General features: G+C 37.5%; 1 protein-coding gene across 1 annotated transcript in view; it reads left to right on the top strand.

Moving 5' to 3' along the window:
* Nucleotides 1-19,453, top strand: part of CSMD1 (CUB and Sushi multiple domains 1) — a gene marked incomplete at its 3' end in the record, with an annotated part of 1,728,858 nt that overhangs the window by 1,608,812 nt on the left and 100,593 nt on the right. Inside the window, exons 47-49 of the mRNA XM_082608811.1 lie at nt 2,166-2,354; nt 5,021-5,167; nt 9,899-10,087. Of these exons, the coding sequence (XP_082464937.1) occupies nt 2,166-2,354; nt 5,021-5,167; nt 9,899-10,087 (525 nt within the window). The remainder of the gene's footprint in view (nt 1-2,165; nt 2,355-5,020; nt 5,168-9,898; nt 10,088-19,453) is intronic.

Below are 19,453 nucleotides of genomic sequence, written 5' to 3'. Positions count from 1 at the left end.
ATCTCACTGATGTTTTCATTTTATCTTCTCTAAAAAACAGAAACAGGGAATCAGAATAGCTGTGTTTAAGAATCTGCGTCTGATCTCTAATCGCACCCTGGGTTGTGCTCTCAGCTCTCCAGGTGCATTTCAGCAGGTGGATGGTTTCCTGTTTCCAGGTGGTCTGCTGTCCCAGTGTTGTCTAATAGCTATGGTTGTGGTGATGAAATCGCAGGACAGAGATGCAGGTTAACTACTTCTCCCGTGTATTAACACACAATGACATGTGCTCTGTAGCATCTTCACGTCAGGAACAGGCAGGCATGTGGTCAGACGCTGTAACACTGTCTGCCCACATAGCGCTTTAGATTTAAGAAAAACATTTGCATGTTTTTGATCTGATTATAACCCTGAGGAGGATCTTTATTGCTGTCTAGTTACAGCCAACCTCTGGCTCTTATTGTAAATTCAAAACAAGTCCCAGGAGATCCTAAAACCCCAGGCCCTGCACACATGCAGACAGAAAAAACTCTAACTTATTTTATTTTATTAACATCAACACGTTCATTTCTGAAAGGCCATAATATATTTTACAGAGTGATCTTACCATCAACACAGAAGATACTTTTTAAACTAAGTTGTTTGCTCTATGTGTTTTGGCTTAAATTATTTTTTATATTACTTGCCATTAATTAACACTGTAAGTATACTTTAAAACCTACCTAAAATACACATTTACTAAAAGGGTTCTATGAAATGTTTCATCTTCAGTGATTTTATCCCTAAACAGTTTCTAAATTTAAAGATACGTCTCAATTGGAATACTAAGTTAAATGAAAAAAAGGGGGGAAAATACTTTTTTTAACCATTACTTGAATCAAAATATATAAGCTTTCTCATCTGTTTCGGTTTTGAAATATATTCATAAATAGTACACATTTCATTAATTAAAAGGAGATAACTCAACAAATAAGGCACACTTCCATTGATAGAAGCTCTTTTCCACTGAGGAAAAGCAGATCATTTAACTTTTTAAACATTTTGTAAATAGTTTTGGTACGTCTTTGTTTAGTGTTGAACCAGCACCAATAAGAGAAATAATTTTTTCTTAATTCTATTCACAAACTGTTTCTGGAGGATACTTAAATTAGCAGTGAGAGAAATGACTGATTAAGAGACTTCGGTGATTTTCTTTTGCATTCATACCTACACAGAGTAGTTTTATTGTGATTAACTTGGAGTAGTTGAATAATGAAAAAAGTGAGAGGGAAAATTGTGTCAAGGTGTCCAGATTATCTTAATGATTCATTCACGGTAAATTAACCCATTAGAAATCACTCCCACTTTACACAGTAGAAACCCAGGTGTCCCATATGACTCATCTCTTATCACAGTCCCAAGCAATCACATCAAATGTTTAAAATTTACTGTTCTAAATATAATTAAAAGTATAATCAAAGGCAGAAATAAATATAATTTTATTATCATCATGTATAATTTCACAATGTTTTGGTAATATTACATTGAAAAGATGAGGTCTCACAGTTTAGTTGAAAACTTGGGATCCTGCGGTTGAGTCCACAAGGCACCTGCCCTGAGTTATGTGAGGTGTGTGGGCAATTCAGTCATAGATTGAATGGATGGTCTATGGACCATGGATGAGGAGTGAAAGGCACATATGGTATGAACTGTCCCTATGTCAGGGGTCCCTCCTTCCCTCACCAAGGGCAGGTCAGCAGGAGCCAGACCATGGCTTCTCCACCTTCTCCAGGTAAAGAAAACTTCCAGGTTCAGTGCTTCTTCTCAAGTTGGCAGCTACCTCAGCTTAGCTGCCCTAGGATCAGGTTGACAGACTTAATCTCTTTGACTCTTGGTCTCCTTAGAGTTAAATAGGATTTATCTATCCATCTGTGGCTATCTATCAATCATCTACCAATCTCTTCTATCTCATCTGTATATCAACATATATATATTATACATAATTATGTTTTAAGTTATAGGGTGATGTTAAAATGTTGCTTTCCTGTTCTGTTTGTGTCCTGTATTAAATTTGGTCACATCTCAGTAGGATTGCTTTGTTGTTGTTGTTTTCTTTCATGAGCTTGTGTATCCAGGGTTAGAAACTATCCTATTGAAGTTGGATTCATTTTGTCAAGGAAAACTTTTACTCGTGCGTTGTTTCTTAGCACAATGCCCAGCCAGTGAAGTCCGGACAGAATCTTCTGGGGTCATCCTTAGTCCAGGGTATCCAGGCAACTATTTTAACTCCCAGACGTGCTCATGGAGCATCAGAGTGGAACCAAACTACAACATCACCATCTTTGTGGACATTTTCCAAAGTGAAAAGCAGTTTGATGCACTGGAAGTATTTGATGGTAAGTCTCTTTAAACTTTGTTCACATACCAGTGACCTATGCATAATGTAATAAGGATGCCACTATAATGTTTCTGTAATGCAAGAACTTGAATGTTTTCTTGAAGTAAATTACATCTCCCCCAAACAGAAAATGAATTATTCTTGGGCTTGTGTGGTCTCAGAGATCAAGCAGTAGGTAAAACATTTCCATGCCGTTCCTAATGTTGCAACTTTTAAACCATCAGGATGCTGGTGACACACCCTGAAAATGTACTGAATTAACTTTAATCATTCTTTAATTCTTTAATGTGGGGCTTTGAAGTAGATGATTTCAAAAGATTTTCCTTTCCCTTCTAAGATTATATTGATTTAGAAGATATTTTAGGAAATTTAAGAGGGCTAAAAGTACTTTAATCAGTCTAAATGATTATTTTACTAGAAATATATAAAATTAATGGCTCACAGAGATTTCTGGGTGATAAATGCTATAAGAGTCTTTAATGTACAGTTTTTTTAGATTAGTAAAATAGTTTACTGAACAAATGCTAATACTGTTTTCAACATGTCATGCATTTTTGTACAATTCTAATGAACTTTTAATATAACAATGCTATGCTTAAACATAGTATGTGGTTGAATTGTCAATTTGAAATGGAACTGATGTTAATAATTTTTCTTTGTACAGAAGCATTATCATAGCCCAGAATATCAGACCATGATACAATTACGGCTGTACATAATAACAGGGTTTTTACATGTTCTGATGGACTTGTCATTGAGTTCAGATAAATAACAGTAAATTCAGTGAAAAAAATTACTGTAATTGATTCTCTGTTTATATGCCTCTTAGTGACTTGATGAATCATAATAGTCAAGTTGCTTCTATGGATAGACACTTGATGAATCAATTTATGTATTTCCAAAGGTGAGCTGCTAAATTGGAAATTAAACTCATACTTATATACATAGGAACAGAGGACTGAAGGGTAATATTTTCATTTTCAGAGGGTTTTTAAGGGTGCGTTAAAATGGACACATGCTACTGAAGACTCTCCTCTTAGTCTTTAGGGTGGGAAGAAGTAACGCATTAGCCATGTACAAAAATGGGCTTCTTTTGTCAATGTGGAATCCGGGAAACTATCTTAAGGCCAATTAGGTGTCATAAAAAAGTACAGACAAGCAGTTAACCTCGGGGGCAGTGTGTGTGTGTTTGTGTGTGTATATGCTTACATATTCCTATACATGCAGCATATAGTTCTATGTATTTACATAATCACTCTCAATGTGTGCCTGTTCCTTTGTTTCACCTTTTGGTTGAATTGAAATTTAGCTGGCAGTGCTTCTGCGTCTTCTTATTTCAGGAGCAAAATCATTATCAATAATTTTTGCCTGAAGCATTTACAATGTGATCTTCCCAAAATATAGACAGATCAAGCCCATTCATTATAAACCATAAGCAAAATAGATAATAGAGATAATATCAAAGCAGTTGCTGTCAAAATTACTAGAGATCTATGACTAGGTGTGTTTCACTGTCAAAGAGTTCTCTATAAAATGAAAGGTCAGAATTTTATATGAATAATTTTTTAAGCGTTGGCATTTTTGTTGAAGTAAATGTCATGTTCATTGCATCTGTTTTGTTTTGGTTTTTGAAAGACAGTGGCTCTTTTATAGCTCTTGAGTTGACCAAAAAAGAAAAAAGTTGAATATATTGATTTTAAGCTTTAATAACCCAAGAGTTTATTGCTCTCTACGGCTCCAGTGCTGCTTATTCCTCAATTTAAAAACAAAATAGGACTTTAATCATTAGAGAACTCAATTGATAAAAGTGTCAGAAGAAAGATGGTGGTCTTCACGTGTGAGGAACTTGCTAGTTTCCGTCTTGGTAACAGAGACTACACATACACACTCACACACATACACACTCACACACACATACACACTCACATACAATTTGTATATTGCACACTTTTGAATGTTTACACAATTGCTATCATATTATATTTATCTGCAAACAGATTTCACTTGTCAATATGCTATTTTAAAAATTACCTACATGATACATGTTTATCTAGTTCATTAATTTTAAATGCTGTGTAGAATTTCTTGGAAAAGATTTTTTAATACCTTTTTAAAACCCCAAACCACAACTTAGGATCTAAATTTTGCCATAAAAATGCTGGAATAAACATTTTGCTGTATAAATAACACTTGTGCACATATGTTGGCGTTTATAAAAAATATAATTAAAACCTTCAATTGTGTTGGATATTTACCAAACTGCTCTCCAAAGTGATTGTACTAACTTATACTTTCATTAGCATTGCATGAAAATTTCCATTCCCTATATCCATTCAATGTTGTAAATACTAATAATAGTAAAAACTGCTTTCATTTTTTAAACTACTGCTGTTTTCTAGGTAACTTTTTATTCGATTTAAGTATTATGTATTAGTAGCATATATGTCTGAGGTTATTTTGGTTGGCTATTGTTTCTTTTATTATTATTTTTTAACAGGGAATGTATCTGCTGCTTTATTTATTTGGAATTCTTTGTCTCCTTTGGAACTAAATAGCTGCATATCACACAGCTAGACTCTTAATTTAATCAAAAGCTAAAAGTAGTCTGCATTTTGTAGGTGCTAATTCATATCATAACTTTTTTGTTTTTTCTGTTTCATTTAGGCTCTTCTGGTCAAAGTCCTCTGTTAGTGGTCTTGAGTGGAAACCATACTGAACAGTCAAATTTTACAAGCAAGAGTAATCAGTTATATCTCCGCTGGTCCACTGATCATGCAACCAGTAAAAAAGGATTCAAGATCCGTTATTCAGGTTAGTAAGTGAGGTTAAGATTTAATATAAGAGTATTTTTAATACAAAGGATCTACATTAAATTAAAAAATTATAATAGATAAAGATTTATAGTATAAACCTAATTTCTGAAGATGAATAATTAACTTCAATAGAAATAATATGATGGGAAATTACTCTGAGTGATATCTCTAAACTACATTAGGGAAAATAAACTATCTGTTGATTACTATTAAAATTTTTTGTTGCTAAAATCATAAACTATTGAATTGCATGCCACAGAAAGCAAAGACAATTCCCCTCAAAGTGAAGTAATATACTATAAATTAGTTTTAAAATATGTTTAAAGGCTAAGGAGACAACCAGGAGGAGATAATCATATTGCATTTAATTTTTTTAAATTTAAATTTATTTATTTATTTGTTTATTTGGCTGCGTTGGGTCTTAGTTGCGGCACTCAGGGATCTTCCTTGTGGCTCGCGGGCTTCTGTAGTTGCGGCGCACGGGCTTAGTTGTCCCGCAGCATGTGCAATCTTGGATCTTACTTCCCCGACCAGGGATCAAACCCATGTCTCCTGCACTGGAAGGCGAATTCTTAACCATTGGACCACCAGGGAAGTCCCTGCGTTTAATTGTATAAGTAATAATAACATCTTACTATTAATAGTATGTCTTTTTATTGGTTATATATTCGTATGTCTCTTTATCTTCATGCAGACATGATAGATAGATATAGACACACACACACATATAAACATATACAAAATAAATATGTTTACGTATATATTTCCTTATCAACATTTAAATTATTTGGTTCCTTCCCCATATATTTCAATCACTTTCTGTCAGTAGTTTTTTATATTAATTAAACCAGTTAATACATTTATGAGAGATTAGATCCTGGGTATGTTTGTCGATGTGACCAGCCCGACACCTAATGTTTATACTGCCCTACAAAAGCAGTAGACAGACAATTTAAATTCCTCAGATATTTTAAATACTAAGCAAAATATCTAACCTTTTCTTAGTGTCTCACTCAACAATATCCGTGCTAACAATTGAGATATATTTCCCAAGGGAGGTGCCCACTCTGTGCATTTCATTGACCAGTGTACCTCCCAGAGGTTGCTTATTCCAGTGTCTGTAGTACATCCTCAGTGATGGGAGCATCCTGAGGGAGAGACAGCGAAAGGTCTTAGTAGTTTTAAGAATATTTTAGCTCTCTCTGATTGGTAGACATCATGAAATGGTAAAAAGCATCAGGGTTTTGGAATAGCTCTTGATGTAAGGACAGGAGGCATGAAATTCACTCATGCTTCCTCTATAATGTTTAATAAAATATGCTCAGACTTTTGTTTTCCCACCTTTGCTCAAAGTAGCCATTCAAAAAGCTTATCAACAAAAAGCTCACGGTTGAAATTGCTTCATTTGAATGGGTATTGAGAGCATTAGGGCAGTGACTGGATTTGCGTTCATCAAATTCCTTGTTCCGAAAAAGAAATACTCAGACCTGTAGAATTGTTTGAATTTATTTCCAATGAGCAAAAACGGACAGTGCAGGGGAAATAATGGTGAACATAATTTGTCTTGTTTTATCTGTGGCAAATTACTTAGTAGCCTGGCGATGTGATTATACCTTGAATTCTGTCTTTCAAGGGATATTTTCATTCCTTATGGAACAAGAAGATTCTCTTTGTTAAACGGTGTTGGGAAAGTAGGAAAAAGGAGAATTTTAGAGAAGGCTATAAACTGTTGTTCTGTGAATGGACCTATCTATTTATCTCTCTATAGATATAGATACAGATAGATAGATCTTTGAACAGATTTTCACTTAAAATTTGATGCATCAATGACCTCTGCTAGCAGTTCATCACCAGTAATTTCAGAGCAGTGATTCAGTGAAGCTCCCTGAACTGTAATATTGTGGGCAAGGGAGCTGCGGCCCATAATATAAGCATGTGTTGCATCACAAACCTTTGTTTGCCTTACATGTGTGAAGCATTGGTCGTCAGGCGTAAGAGCAATATAATTGATCTACATGATTAACCAACAAAACAACAACAACAAAAAGCAAGTGCTTGTCCATTGAGGTTCAAGTCAATTCAATAAACTGCTGAGTGTTGAGCAAAAAATGGCCCTTAAATGAAATAAATGAGAATAAGTGAAATAAGCTTCAGTAATGGGAGAGTCAGAACTACAGACTGGCTGACATAGACCCAGAAACCCCAGGATAGCCAACTCTGCCCGCTGTCTTCCATCATGATTCCTACTTGACTGTCTCCCTCCTTCACCTTCTTTTCCGAAGCACCATGAGCAGAGTGTAAGGATTGGGCCCTGGTCTTCTTAATTCTTAACATAGCCAGGAGTCGAACAGGTGGGACCCCGTGTTCTAATCTTCCCCTTTGCTTTTCTGTGCCATGTCTCCCCACTCTGGGCCCCTCTGTATCTTGTTCTAGGTGAGTTAGGAAGGAAGGGATATCTTGACAGCCTGATGATAGAAGAAACACAGTCAATAGGAAAGAAAATAATTATTGGACCCTATAGAGTTAGACAGTCATTCTGCAGATTATCTCTCTTAACAGACTGAACTGTGACAAAACTCACAGGTGACACCCTAAGAACCATGTGGTCTCACTGCCCTTTCAGGAGCATTTCAGACTTTATCTTATCTCTGAACTTGGAGCAGGGTCTACAGTCGGCTTGGCCTTCCTACTTTTCATCATCATCATCATTATTATTATTTTAATTTACTGGCACAATAATTCTGGGTAGTTGGTAGCTGGGGTGCCTGATTATACTCATACCTTCCCTAAACTAAATATTTTGGTTCATTCAAAACTTACAACATTTAGTCTCCAACAGTTGAACGTGGAAAATGGTATGCCAATGGGACAAGAGTTTCGTATAAGAGTTAGTGGATTTTAACTTAATAAAAACGAGTCCATTAAAAAAATGAAACGGTACCTCATCCAGCTGAGACTGTTCTCTGAGGATGCTTCTCACAGGAACATGGTTGACAACCAAGGCCAGACACACAGACATCGCTTCTGGGCAGTGCAATGATGTGAAGCCTTCAGAAGGTTTCTTCTGAATTCATTTCTAAGGGAAGGTTCAACATTAAGCATTCACACCTGTGTGTGTGCTTTCTATATGGGACGCCCACAGGGAAGTGGTACATTTAAAACCTCTTCTTGCAAAAGGAACCCTGGATCTCCAGGACTTCACAGCTTTCTTTATTTTATTGTTTTACTCATCCGAAGGGAGTTCATATGATTTTATGCTGCGGTGAAACTGGTATTGTAAGAATAAAATGAGTTTCTTTCTCTAAATGTGTAAATAAGATGCAGAGCTTTTTAGCCATTGAAATGTTGCGTTCTGCGTAGGTAAGATGGTGATTTTCACAAATGACTGCCTCTGATTTTAAAAAGTCTCCCTACAGATGCGATGATTAAAGCTACTGTAAGATTTTCATTGACCTGAAGTAGTGCATTTTCTTCAAAGATTGTACTCAAATCCCATATGTTAAAAAGAGGCTTAACATCTACGTCATCGTATAATTCTCAAGAATTCTCAAGACCATTTAACAACGACAAGGAAAAAAATTAACGACCTTGATTGCAAAATGTTATATTCTTCTATTTTCTCCATTTTAATGATATGTTTTTCTTTTTTTTTTTTTTTTTGTCAGAAAGTTAGAATTCCATCACCACATTGATTAACAGTTGCAGGTAATCTAAACTTCAAACTTAAGAAACTTGACCTTTGGCTCTAGATTTTTAATTAATTTATTATTTAGACTTTTTTTTTTTAGAAGTGTCAGATCACAGTCAAATTGAGAGGAAGTTACAGAGATTTTTGCTTTACTCCTTGGCTTCCCACATGCACAGCCATCTCCATTTTCAGCATCCTCATCAGATGGCACATTTGTTAATGAACCTACACTGACACATCGTTATCACCCAAAGTCCGTAGTTCATGTTAGGGTTCACTCTTGATGTTGGATGTTCTGTGGGTTTGGACAAATGTAAAATGACCTGTATCCACCATCGTGGATTCATGCAGAGTAGTTTCATTGCTGAAAAATCCTCTGTGCTCTACCATCCTTCCCCCACCAGCCTCTGGAAACCACTGATCTTTTCACTGTCTCCAGAGTTTTACCTTTCCCAGAATGTCGTAAAATTGGAATCAACAGTCTGTAGCCTTTTCAGGTTGGCTTCTTTCACTCAGTCACATACATTGAAGGCTCTTCCATGTCTCTTCATGGGTTGATAAATCATTTCTTTCTAGCGCTGAATAAAAAGAAACATTGGATGGAGCACAGTTTGTTTATTTATTCACCTACTGACAGGCATCTTGGTTGCTTCTGAGTTTTGGCAACTCTGAATAATGCTGCTATGAACATCTGTGTGCAAGTGTCTGTGTGGACATAAGTTTTCATCTCCTTTGGGTAAACACAAAGGAATGTGATTGCTGGGTCATATGATAAGAGTGTGTTTAGTTTTGCAAGAAGCTGCCAAACTGTCCTCCAAAGTGGCTGTGCCATCCTGCATCCCCACCAGCAATGATGAGAGTTCCTGTTGCTCCACACCCTCACCAGCACTTTTGTGTCTGAGGATGCTTTGAGTACAAGTTTCCGTGTTGATGCTGATTTCCCACTATTGTAACAATAGAGATATTTCATTTATATCTCTTATCAAGGGAAATGCAACATTTATTTATTGGTTTTGTGTATGTGTGTTTGTGTGCCCATAGCGCCTTACTGCAGCTTGACCCACACCCTGAAGAATGGTGGTGTTTTAAATAGGACTGCAGGAGAAGTTGGAAGTAAAGTGCATTATTTTTGCAAGCCTGGATATCGGATGATTGGCCATAGCAATGCAACCTGTAGACGAAATCCTGTTGGCATGTATCAGTGGGATTCCCTCGCTCCACTCTGCCAGGGTAAGAAATCTGTGTTTTCATCCCCAAACTTGAGTTCAATTTATTTTTCTTATTTTAATCACACTCTGAAACGTACAAGAGCTGTGATTATGGTTAAAAGGTAAGGAAAGGGGCTTCCCTGGTGGCGCAGTGGTTGAGAGTCCGCCTGCCGATGCAGGGGACACGGGTTTGTGCCCCGGTCTGGGAGGATCCCACATGCTGCGGAGCAGCTGGGCCCGTGAGCCATGGCCGCTGGGCCTGCGCGTCCGGAGCCTGTGCTCTGCAATGGGAGAGGCCACAACAGTGAGAGGCCCGCGTACTGGAAAAAAAAAAAAAAAAAAGTAAGGAATAAAATGAATGTGAGTTCATAAAAGTACAAATTAAACTTTCTGCTGACCGTGCAAACACTTCTGACATTTGCACTCAGCTTGATTTAGCTTTATAGCCTGAATTCGTAGAATGGTTGAACACTCACTAGATGCTGGGTAGAATTATTCTAATACTTATATTTCATTTTGAAACTTAAAAATGTGTTATCCAACTCAGATTCAAAATAATTTTTCTTGACAGTTGTATTAATTAGAAGAAAATCAATTACTAAAGCTCATTTTCCCTTTTCTTAGATTAAAAACTCATACTTTGAGCCACACACTGCATATTTCATTTTCATTAGGTCACTTAAATATAGGACTTGTTAAAGTTGATTTCAATATTTCATGCTTTTTTTTCATTTTATCTTTCATATGCATAAAAAATCAAATTTTCAAATAAGGCATTTTAATTTTAATTGAAGCCTTTGAAGTCATGAAATTTTCAGTTTTCTCTTATCGAGATTTATATGCATAATGAAATATATTGGTCTTTGAAAGCTAATTGAAATTATGAATGAAACCTCATATTGGTTTCCTTGTTTCTCTTTTTTCATTAGATATTAGATTTTCTGGTATTGCTCTATGAGACAATAATAGATATTTATCACAATTATTGTATGTGTCTTTAACCGCAAGAAGTTAGTCAGACACCCAGCCTGCATCATTTATGTTGTACCTCCAGATATTCTTCTTTAATGTAAGATAAACATGAAGATCTAATAGGCTTGTTTCATTAGGATTGATGTTTTTTTTTAAGAAGAGTACTTTTTCTCTCAAAAGAAGAAATGCTTCTCATTTTCTTTAAATGTTCTGTTACTCTCTCTGCGTATGACATAGAATCCATTGCTCAGAGAGCAGCCCCATGGGCTGTATGTCCTTGGCATTGTGGACTGAACAAGGAAAATGGCTGAGCCCAGGATTGGCAAGAGTTCCCAAATATTGGCCTCTAGAGGTTGAGTCCCTAGACAGGGCCCTAAATGGAATCTGCTCTCAGGGTAGAAGCCCAAGAAGATCCTGGAAAGAGACTGTCATGTGACAAGACAGACACATGAGAAATGACAGTCCAGGCAGATGTTAGTTTATCTCCCTGACACGTGAGGAGTTGTGAACATTGTTGACTCGATGGAGGGATGGCTTGCTCTTCCGCTGCATGGTTGAAAAGGAATCAGAGAATGCCTGGGATGTGTCTTGTTGATAAGTTTCCACTTCCCTCTCCTTTCCCCATTTTTTCACTCAGCAGAACTATTTGATGCTGAATTAAATGACTCAGAAATAGAAATAGAGTACTAAAAACCAGATCCTTCTGGAATCTTTGCAGTTTCAGCTGAAGGATTTGATTGAACGTGGTCAGTGTATCTCTTCTCTGTGTTGCACATAACCCCAAAGCAATGCCATCAGGGACGTGGAATGTTAGAATCACACACCACGTTCTAGGTGGGAAATTGGAATATAAATGCCCAATGTGATTGTGTTCTCAAACTATAAAATATTTTAGAAGCATCATTTTCCCACTATAAATCCACAGTCTTCTGCACTTTCTGTTAACCATTCTGATAACTGGGGAGTCAATATGATCTTGGTTTTTTGTTGTTGTTGTTGTTTCATAAACTATGACCTGTAAAACCTGGAGGGCCCTTAAAAATAATCTAGTTTAATTTGCTTATTTTTATGTTTTTTAAACTGAGGCACATAAAAGTTAAGTGACTTATTAATAATCATAAAAATGTTGGTCTAGAGTCCAGACCTTCTGCCTGCCTCTTCAGCGTTTGAATCAAAATGTGTCTGGCCAAAAGAAATTCTACTTAGAACAAGATTTTGCAGACACCAGTTCTAAGTAATCTATATTTTAGGGGTTTAAATTCATTACTGTGCAAGAGTTTCTTTAGTCTTCTCTTAGTTCTTTCCAATTTGTGTAAAATAGCATTTTGATTACAATAATATATAAAATATTTTCATCATATGTGAGGCTGTAATGTTTAAAAATAAAAAAACATGGTGAAAAATAGGCTTTTTAAAACCATTTAAATTTTTTGGTACAGCTACACAAGCATTTGCATCATTTTAAAGATAAATCTTTTAAAATAAATAGTAAAAATGTTTACTCCAATAGGTGAAGGCCAATGAGAAAACATCGTAAAATTTTAAACAGAATAGGCTTATATAACATATATATTGGCAATTTATACCCTAAAGTGTTTTACTTACAATTAAAGAGCCTTAGAGCTGATTGAACTGAATTTAATACAGTTCATAATATAAATGTGTAATTGTTATTGTATTTAATAAAGGGAAACTTGATTTGTTTAGCATTAATCATTCGCTTTCCTTTTGTTACTTACAGAACACAGAAGTTTTCCATAATGTAAATACTGACCTAACTTACAGAAAAACATTGGCCTTCTTCAATACAGTCAGCATGAGCCTTTGTGGATTTTTAATTCCCTCCTTGTACCAACCATCTAAATTCTATTTAGATTAATTTTTTTTTCAGTTTTTAGATAATTGAAGATAATTTTTCAAAGTAGTTTTTGGGTCCAAGGAGAGTTAATAGATATAGATGGATGATCACCATCTATGTGGTCCTGAAGTGCCGGCAGTTCATAATGTTAGGGTACGAAATTAAAGAGTGGGTGAACTCTTTCTTTAAAATTCTTGGAATTCTGTAAGGGAAAAAGACTTTGCAAAAGCATCATCTAAATGCATACCATCACACTATTCCCTCTCAAGACAGCTCAAACTCTTTTATGATTTTATTTTCTTGCCCAAGATATTATATTCACATTAGATATAAAATTGGAAAATGAGGATTTCCCTGTAGCACATTTATAAGGATAAAGGTACAGGCTTTACCTCTGAAACCTATAGACCTCAAGCACACTGTTCCAAAAATTAAAGTAGATGTAGGGTCCATGTTTATAGAGAGGATATACTCTGTATAAGTTTTTGACATTTTGTTTATATATACATGTTCATACAGAGGCAAAGTGACATTAATCATATGTCTGTGTTTGTAGATTACAGTTGTAGTTGTAGGTTTAAAACTTAATGCAAGCATTAAAGATGATAACAGCTGTTTTCATGATTTTTATTTCAATTCAAACTTACCTCTGAATTAGGCACTGCAGGTATCAAGACACACTTCCAACTCTTAAAGCTCTGGTGGTCCGTTAGGAGAGATGGACTCATGAATCAGTAACTACAGTTTAGTATGACATTAAGCAAGAGAAGATATACACTGAATAGAGATGGAGCAGAAGGTTTTTTCTTGTTTGTTTGTTTGTTTTTGTGGTACGCGGGCCTCTCACTGTTGTGGCCTCTCCTGTTGCGGAGCACAGGCTCTGGACGCGCAGGCTCAGCGGCCATGGCTCACGGGCCCAGCTGCTCCGCTGCATGTGGGATCTTCCCGGACCGGGGCACAAACCCGTGTCCCCTGCATTGGCAGGCGGACTCTCAACCACTGTGCCACCAGGGAAGCCCGCAGAAGGTATTTTTTCAGGATGTTTTTCCCATCACGGGACAGCTGAGTTAGGATTTGAAGGGCTAGCACCGATGGAAATGCGGTTGGAGCAACAGGTAGGGGCCCTTGTGGAAGACCTCAACTGAGTTTACGTAGCTTTTACTCTCTCTCCTGTGGTTGACTTCAGTCTATTAAAGGGCAAAAAAGACATAGTCACATCTGCATTTTGGAAATATCTTTTAGTAGTATGGTAGATGATTGGACAGAATCCTGTCTAAATTACAGGGGTGCTTAGAACTTTTAGAAATATGCATTGGAACCATGATGAAGACCTTGATAAATACAGTGAAAATAGGTTTGAACAAAAACAGGCATAGAAAATATTTAGAAAACAGAATCAACAGGCCCTTGTGATGGAATGTAAAGGGTCAGGAAGAGAGAAAAATACGGAATGACAAATCGTTTTCTGGTTTTGATTGCTGGGAGTATTGTGGCACCACTCAGTGAAATTAGGACAAGTGAGAAAAAGCAGGCTAATGAGATCAGTGTTGATGTGCGGCCTTCCATTACCTGTGCTCAGAGCAGATACAGTTTCTAAACGTATCAGTAAGGAGGCAGTAGTCTACGTTAGTTCAGGATGCTGAGTGCATCCTTACTTGTTTTTCATGAGAGGACGTTTGACTTTGTAGGTTCCATAAGGAGCAAATCAAATGAAAAAAATTGTAATTAAAAAATTATCTGCTGCAATAAATTTCAAACTAAATAGCTCCACCAGAAAACACGTAACATCTGACACCCTTTGAGAGAGGATCACATTGGGTCAACAGCAACTATAAATCCTGCAACCCATCTAATTACTGATGCACTAGTCATGGTGCAATAGTTTGAGACTCTTACCAAAATCAAAGGTCACCATAGTTATGTTAATTATTTTATTTGAAGATAGGGGACTTGAAAACTGGAAACAAACAAATAAATAAATGGACAAATACCCCTTTGTGGCACTGGGAGCCTACTATTTAATATTTATTTAATACACTTATACATTTTATATATTTAATATTGCAATATATTATTTAATATTTCAGTTATCTTTCTGGAGTTGGTATAGTATTTCTCAGTGATTTGAACAGCATCCCTTTTATGCTGACAGAGGAACAAAAACAACTTACACATTTTCTAACTGCACTAGGATTTTTTTTTTTAATTGTGCAAAATAATACTTTGAAATGTTTACTAAAAATGCAACACTTGCCTTTTAGTAAATGAGTGAGGTGGAAAGCTGAGGGCTGGGGTCAGGCCCTTTGAGGCCCCCAGTGCTGGTCATGTGACCACGAATGTGCTGCCCTAGGCCCCAGCAGAACATGTGTCAGGGCAGTGTTTGAATGAAAAAAAAAGAAGTGTAAATTAATGACAGGTATTTGAGAATTTTTTTTTCTTTTTCTTATTTTATTTATTTATTTATTTTTGGCTTCATTGGGTCTTCATTGCAGTGTGTGGTGGCTTCTCTTGTTGTGGAGCACGGGCTCTAGGAGCGCGGGCTTCAGTAGTTGTGGCTCGCGGGCTCTAGAGTACAGGCCTCAGTAGTTGTGCTGCAGGAGCTTAGTTGCTCCGCGGCATGTGGGATCACCCCGGACCAGGGATCGAACCCGTGTCCCCTGCATTGGCAGGCAGATTCTTAACCACTGCACCACCAGGGAAGTTCTGATTTTTTTTTTTCCATTGAAGATGACTTATCTTGTGCCCTAATCTGCTTTGTTTTCTCATTTTCATTGACTTTCTGCTGGTGACATCTTAGAAGCACAGAATTTGAGAGAAAAATAGTCATGTGATGGGCAGGGAGTGCTAATCTCCCTAAACCTGGTTCCTGCCATGTAAAACAGGATCTTTGATGCCAAGCTCTGAGAATTGTTGAGAGGGTTCAAGCACTCAGACAGTCCTGGGCAGGACTCAGCAGCAAATAGGACCCTTCACTGCCCATCATCTGTGAGAAAGAACACACAGCAGGCCAGATGTGTTGTATTATTTCAGAGAACTTCAGCTTGCTTTTCTCCCTTTCCTTGACCTTTTAAATTACTTCTCTCAGAAAACCTGTACTGGTTTTTATCGTCCTCGATAAAGCCAGGCATATCTTTTGCCCTTCAGGCTTCATTTCCTGCCTTCAACCAAGAGTCTCTGCCCAGCAGCTGTTTCCCTTATCAATACACTAATCTTATTCATCTTGGAGGGAAGCCAAAATTAGAACTGAAATTTTCTGTATTATCTCAAAGATCCAGTTAAAGTGGTACCTTACAGGGCTTGGCTTTCAAGTTTCCTGTGTCACAGAGAGAGCAGTTCCCATGTAGCTCTTTATCTCAGAGCCGTGATTTTCAGAGCACTTGGTGAGTCGGAGCTCTGGCTTGGACTTGATGTTGTGTGTTGTTTATGCTTTGCTTGCGTTTTGCAGGCAATGAAGCATAGGGAAAACGATCATTCTCACAAATGACATGGTTAAGCCTCTGTTCGTAAAGTCTGAACTTTAAGATGGAAAGATATAGACGCCTGCACTCTGCTGATATGTGCTAATATTTGCTAGTGTAAAGGGTATGGATAGGGCAGGAGATGGGTGGCTGGGCGGGGAGGTTCATGTAGGTCTGCCGTGAGCCTGGGACTGAGCTGGGGATGCGTCTTCTCATCTCTTTAGTCCTGTGGACACTGGTGCTCAGAGGCGACGTTACCCAAGAAACACACGACTAAACACCAGGGGCGGGATTTGAACCCATGTCCTTCAAATTCCAAAATCTACATTATTTCTACTATACCATGAGTATTCCCTCTGTGAACATTATTTCTATCCACTGAAAGGGCATCTTTCAGAAGAAAATTGTTCTTTTTATAACCTAAAAAAATAGCAACATTATCAAAAGTTCAGAGGATATGTTTGGTGTTCTGGCATAAAACTTGAGTTATTTTGTAAGTCTCAAAAACTTTTACCTATGGGCATAAAATGCATAGGAAGTTATGACTTTTGTCTTGATTTTTTTATACATATTTATTTGCTTCTATGAAATGTTCAAGCTTCTGTGTGACATGATAATAGTGTAGTGTTTTTAGAAATTTAAAAATAATGCTTTTAAAATTATTTTAAAAACAAAACAAATCACATGTTATGATATATATGAAAATATGTATGTATATGAATATATATATATGTGTGTGAGAATACAGGTTATAGTCATTATGTCAACTATATTCTAATATATTAGGTTATGAATCCACATAGTTCATAAAGCCAAAAATTTGCCAAATCCCACTAAGTATATTGTAAACTGAGGTTTATTCCATTTGCTCATGATCTTCTTATGGGATTTGAGTTGAGTGATTAGATCTTGGGCATTTCACAGTCAGAATCTCCCAGTTTAGGCAAGGATCCCTCCCATTCCCAGTATTTACTGGCGCCATGACCCTGGACAGGCAACACAATTCACTGGGGTTTAGCTTCTTCTGTGAGCAGGGATAAGAATACTCCCCCACCTGGCGTGTTTGAAGGATTAAATGAAACAGTTGACATGAAATCTTTACGTTGGAGCCGGGTACTAACAGGCACCCCTAAAAAAGGAACCTTACAGGATAGAAACATAATTTCATCGTGAGTGTCTTCAGGAAGTACTTGTTGACGTGCTTTCAAGCAGAGATTTTACAAATGTCTACTTAACATCAATAATATTTAAGTAACTGAGCTGGGAATAGGTTTCTCTGATTTCTCACAATACTCAAAATGAGACATCAGGAAACTTCTTCTATAAAGGGCCAGGTAACAAATATTTTAGTCCTGTGATCATAGAAGATCTCTGTCACATGTTCTTTATTTAAAAATGTTTCACAATCCTTTTAAAATGCATAAGGCCATTTTTAGCTGGCCTGCCGTACAGGAACCGGCCACAGACTGGTTCTGCCCTGAGGGACCGCGGTCTGCTGACCTCTGACCCAGATAATGTGCCTGGATTTGACCATAACACAAGCATAATTCAGCCGATGTCAGTTATCTTCTGTAGTTTGCAAATTATATCTCAGACATTTTACAGAAGACGTATAATTCCCTCTATCATGTGCTAAAATCCAGCATGTTTATTCACAAAATTAAATAATGCATTTTCTCTGTCCATGCTTGGCACACACCGTACATCACAAAACTCCATGTTTCCTGTCTGTGTCTGGAACGTGGTGAATAATAAAAGCAGTAGTGGGTGGAAATGTACACAATGGTAATTTTGTGTAATAGCCGTAGTGATATGAAGCCCTTGACCTTCCTGGGCAAGGAGCTGTGCAAAGTGTGCAAAGTCCTCATTTTTTCTAAGAGAATCCAGAGTCCTATGGAGAATAGTAGCTAATAGAGCTCTATCGTGTACAAGGCAGTAAAGGAACTCCCTGTGACGTAGCTTTGTGTGCCTAACATAGAGCAATGAGCCCCACGCGGAGAACTTAAAACATTTCCGAATGCCAGCAGGAGGACCCCATGATTCCCTGCTCTTCTGGAGCCTCAGAGGGAAGGGGAAGTGCATTGGCGGAGCAGAGGGACGCGTCCACACAGAACGTTCCACAGCAGCGTGCAGAGCTTTGAGATGAGGGCTCCTAATCAGTGAAAGGCAAAGAGGAGTGAAGATGGTAGAATGCCCTGTGTGCGGTGTGAGATACTGACCAACGTTACAGAGCAGGTTACGGTCTTTCATTAAAGAGCCACGGCAGCAAGCTCTGCCTGTGAAATTGACAGTTTGAAATGTCAGCCCCTGGCATAGAGAATGTGGCACCAGAGTGAAGAGAACAGGCAGGCCCGGCAGCTGTGCAACTGGCTTTCTAAAAGTCCTCAAGTAGAGGTAGCTGAGAAGTCCAGGAGAAGTCAGCAGTTCAAAGGAGGGGTTGATCAGTGCTGGAGAGTCATAGGGTGTGACTTGGCTTGTGACAACCTTGGCTCCTGACTGCAAGTTCTCCCAGTAACCGAATCAACTCCAGCAGCAGTGTTTGGATCTTGGGGCAAGAAATTTTGCAAATTGTGAAAAAATGGAGAAATTAGTGACAGAAGGTCATGAGATTTTCTTTCTGGACATATATAGAGGAAAACGGAAGTCACAAAATATTTGCATTATTTATTACAGTGAAATTGCCTAGTTTCCTTAGTTCCATCATCATTCTTAACAGCCTTTCATAGTTGCATCACATGTTTATTGCTTGTTTATTTTCTGCGTTCTTTTTTTTTTAAGTAAAATGCAGCCAAAATTTCAGGTCAGCAGTTTTGAGAATTTATTAGACCCACAAAGTTCATTTTGTTAAAAACATATTTAATGGTCCACACTCTACCAGGCACCTTGGTCTTCTCTGTGGCTCCATTGTTTCACTCATGAAAGTCGGAAGACAGTGGATTGATGCTGTGCTCACTGTCCCACTAACTGGAACTGAGCACTGGCAACCGTTTCCAAGGGTTTTTATTGTCCTTACTTTGCAGGCGGCGAAGCTAAGTCTGAAACAGGTTAAGGGAACTGTCCCTGATCAGAGCAGCGTGTGCAGTGATTTGATGAGTTTCCA

This window comes from Mesoplodon mirus, assembly GCF_964341445.2.
Source record: "Mesoplodon mirus genome assembly, chromosome: 20".
Classification (NCBI taxonomy): domain Eukaryota; kingdom Metazoa; phylum Chordata; class Mammalia; order Artiodactyla; family Ziphiidae; genus Mesoplodon; species Mesoplodon mirus.
This window is presented reverse-complemented; position numbering and strand designations above follow the sequence as displayed.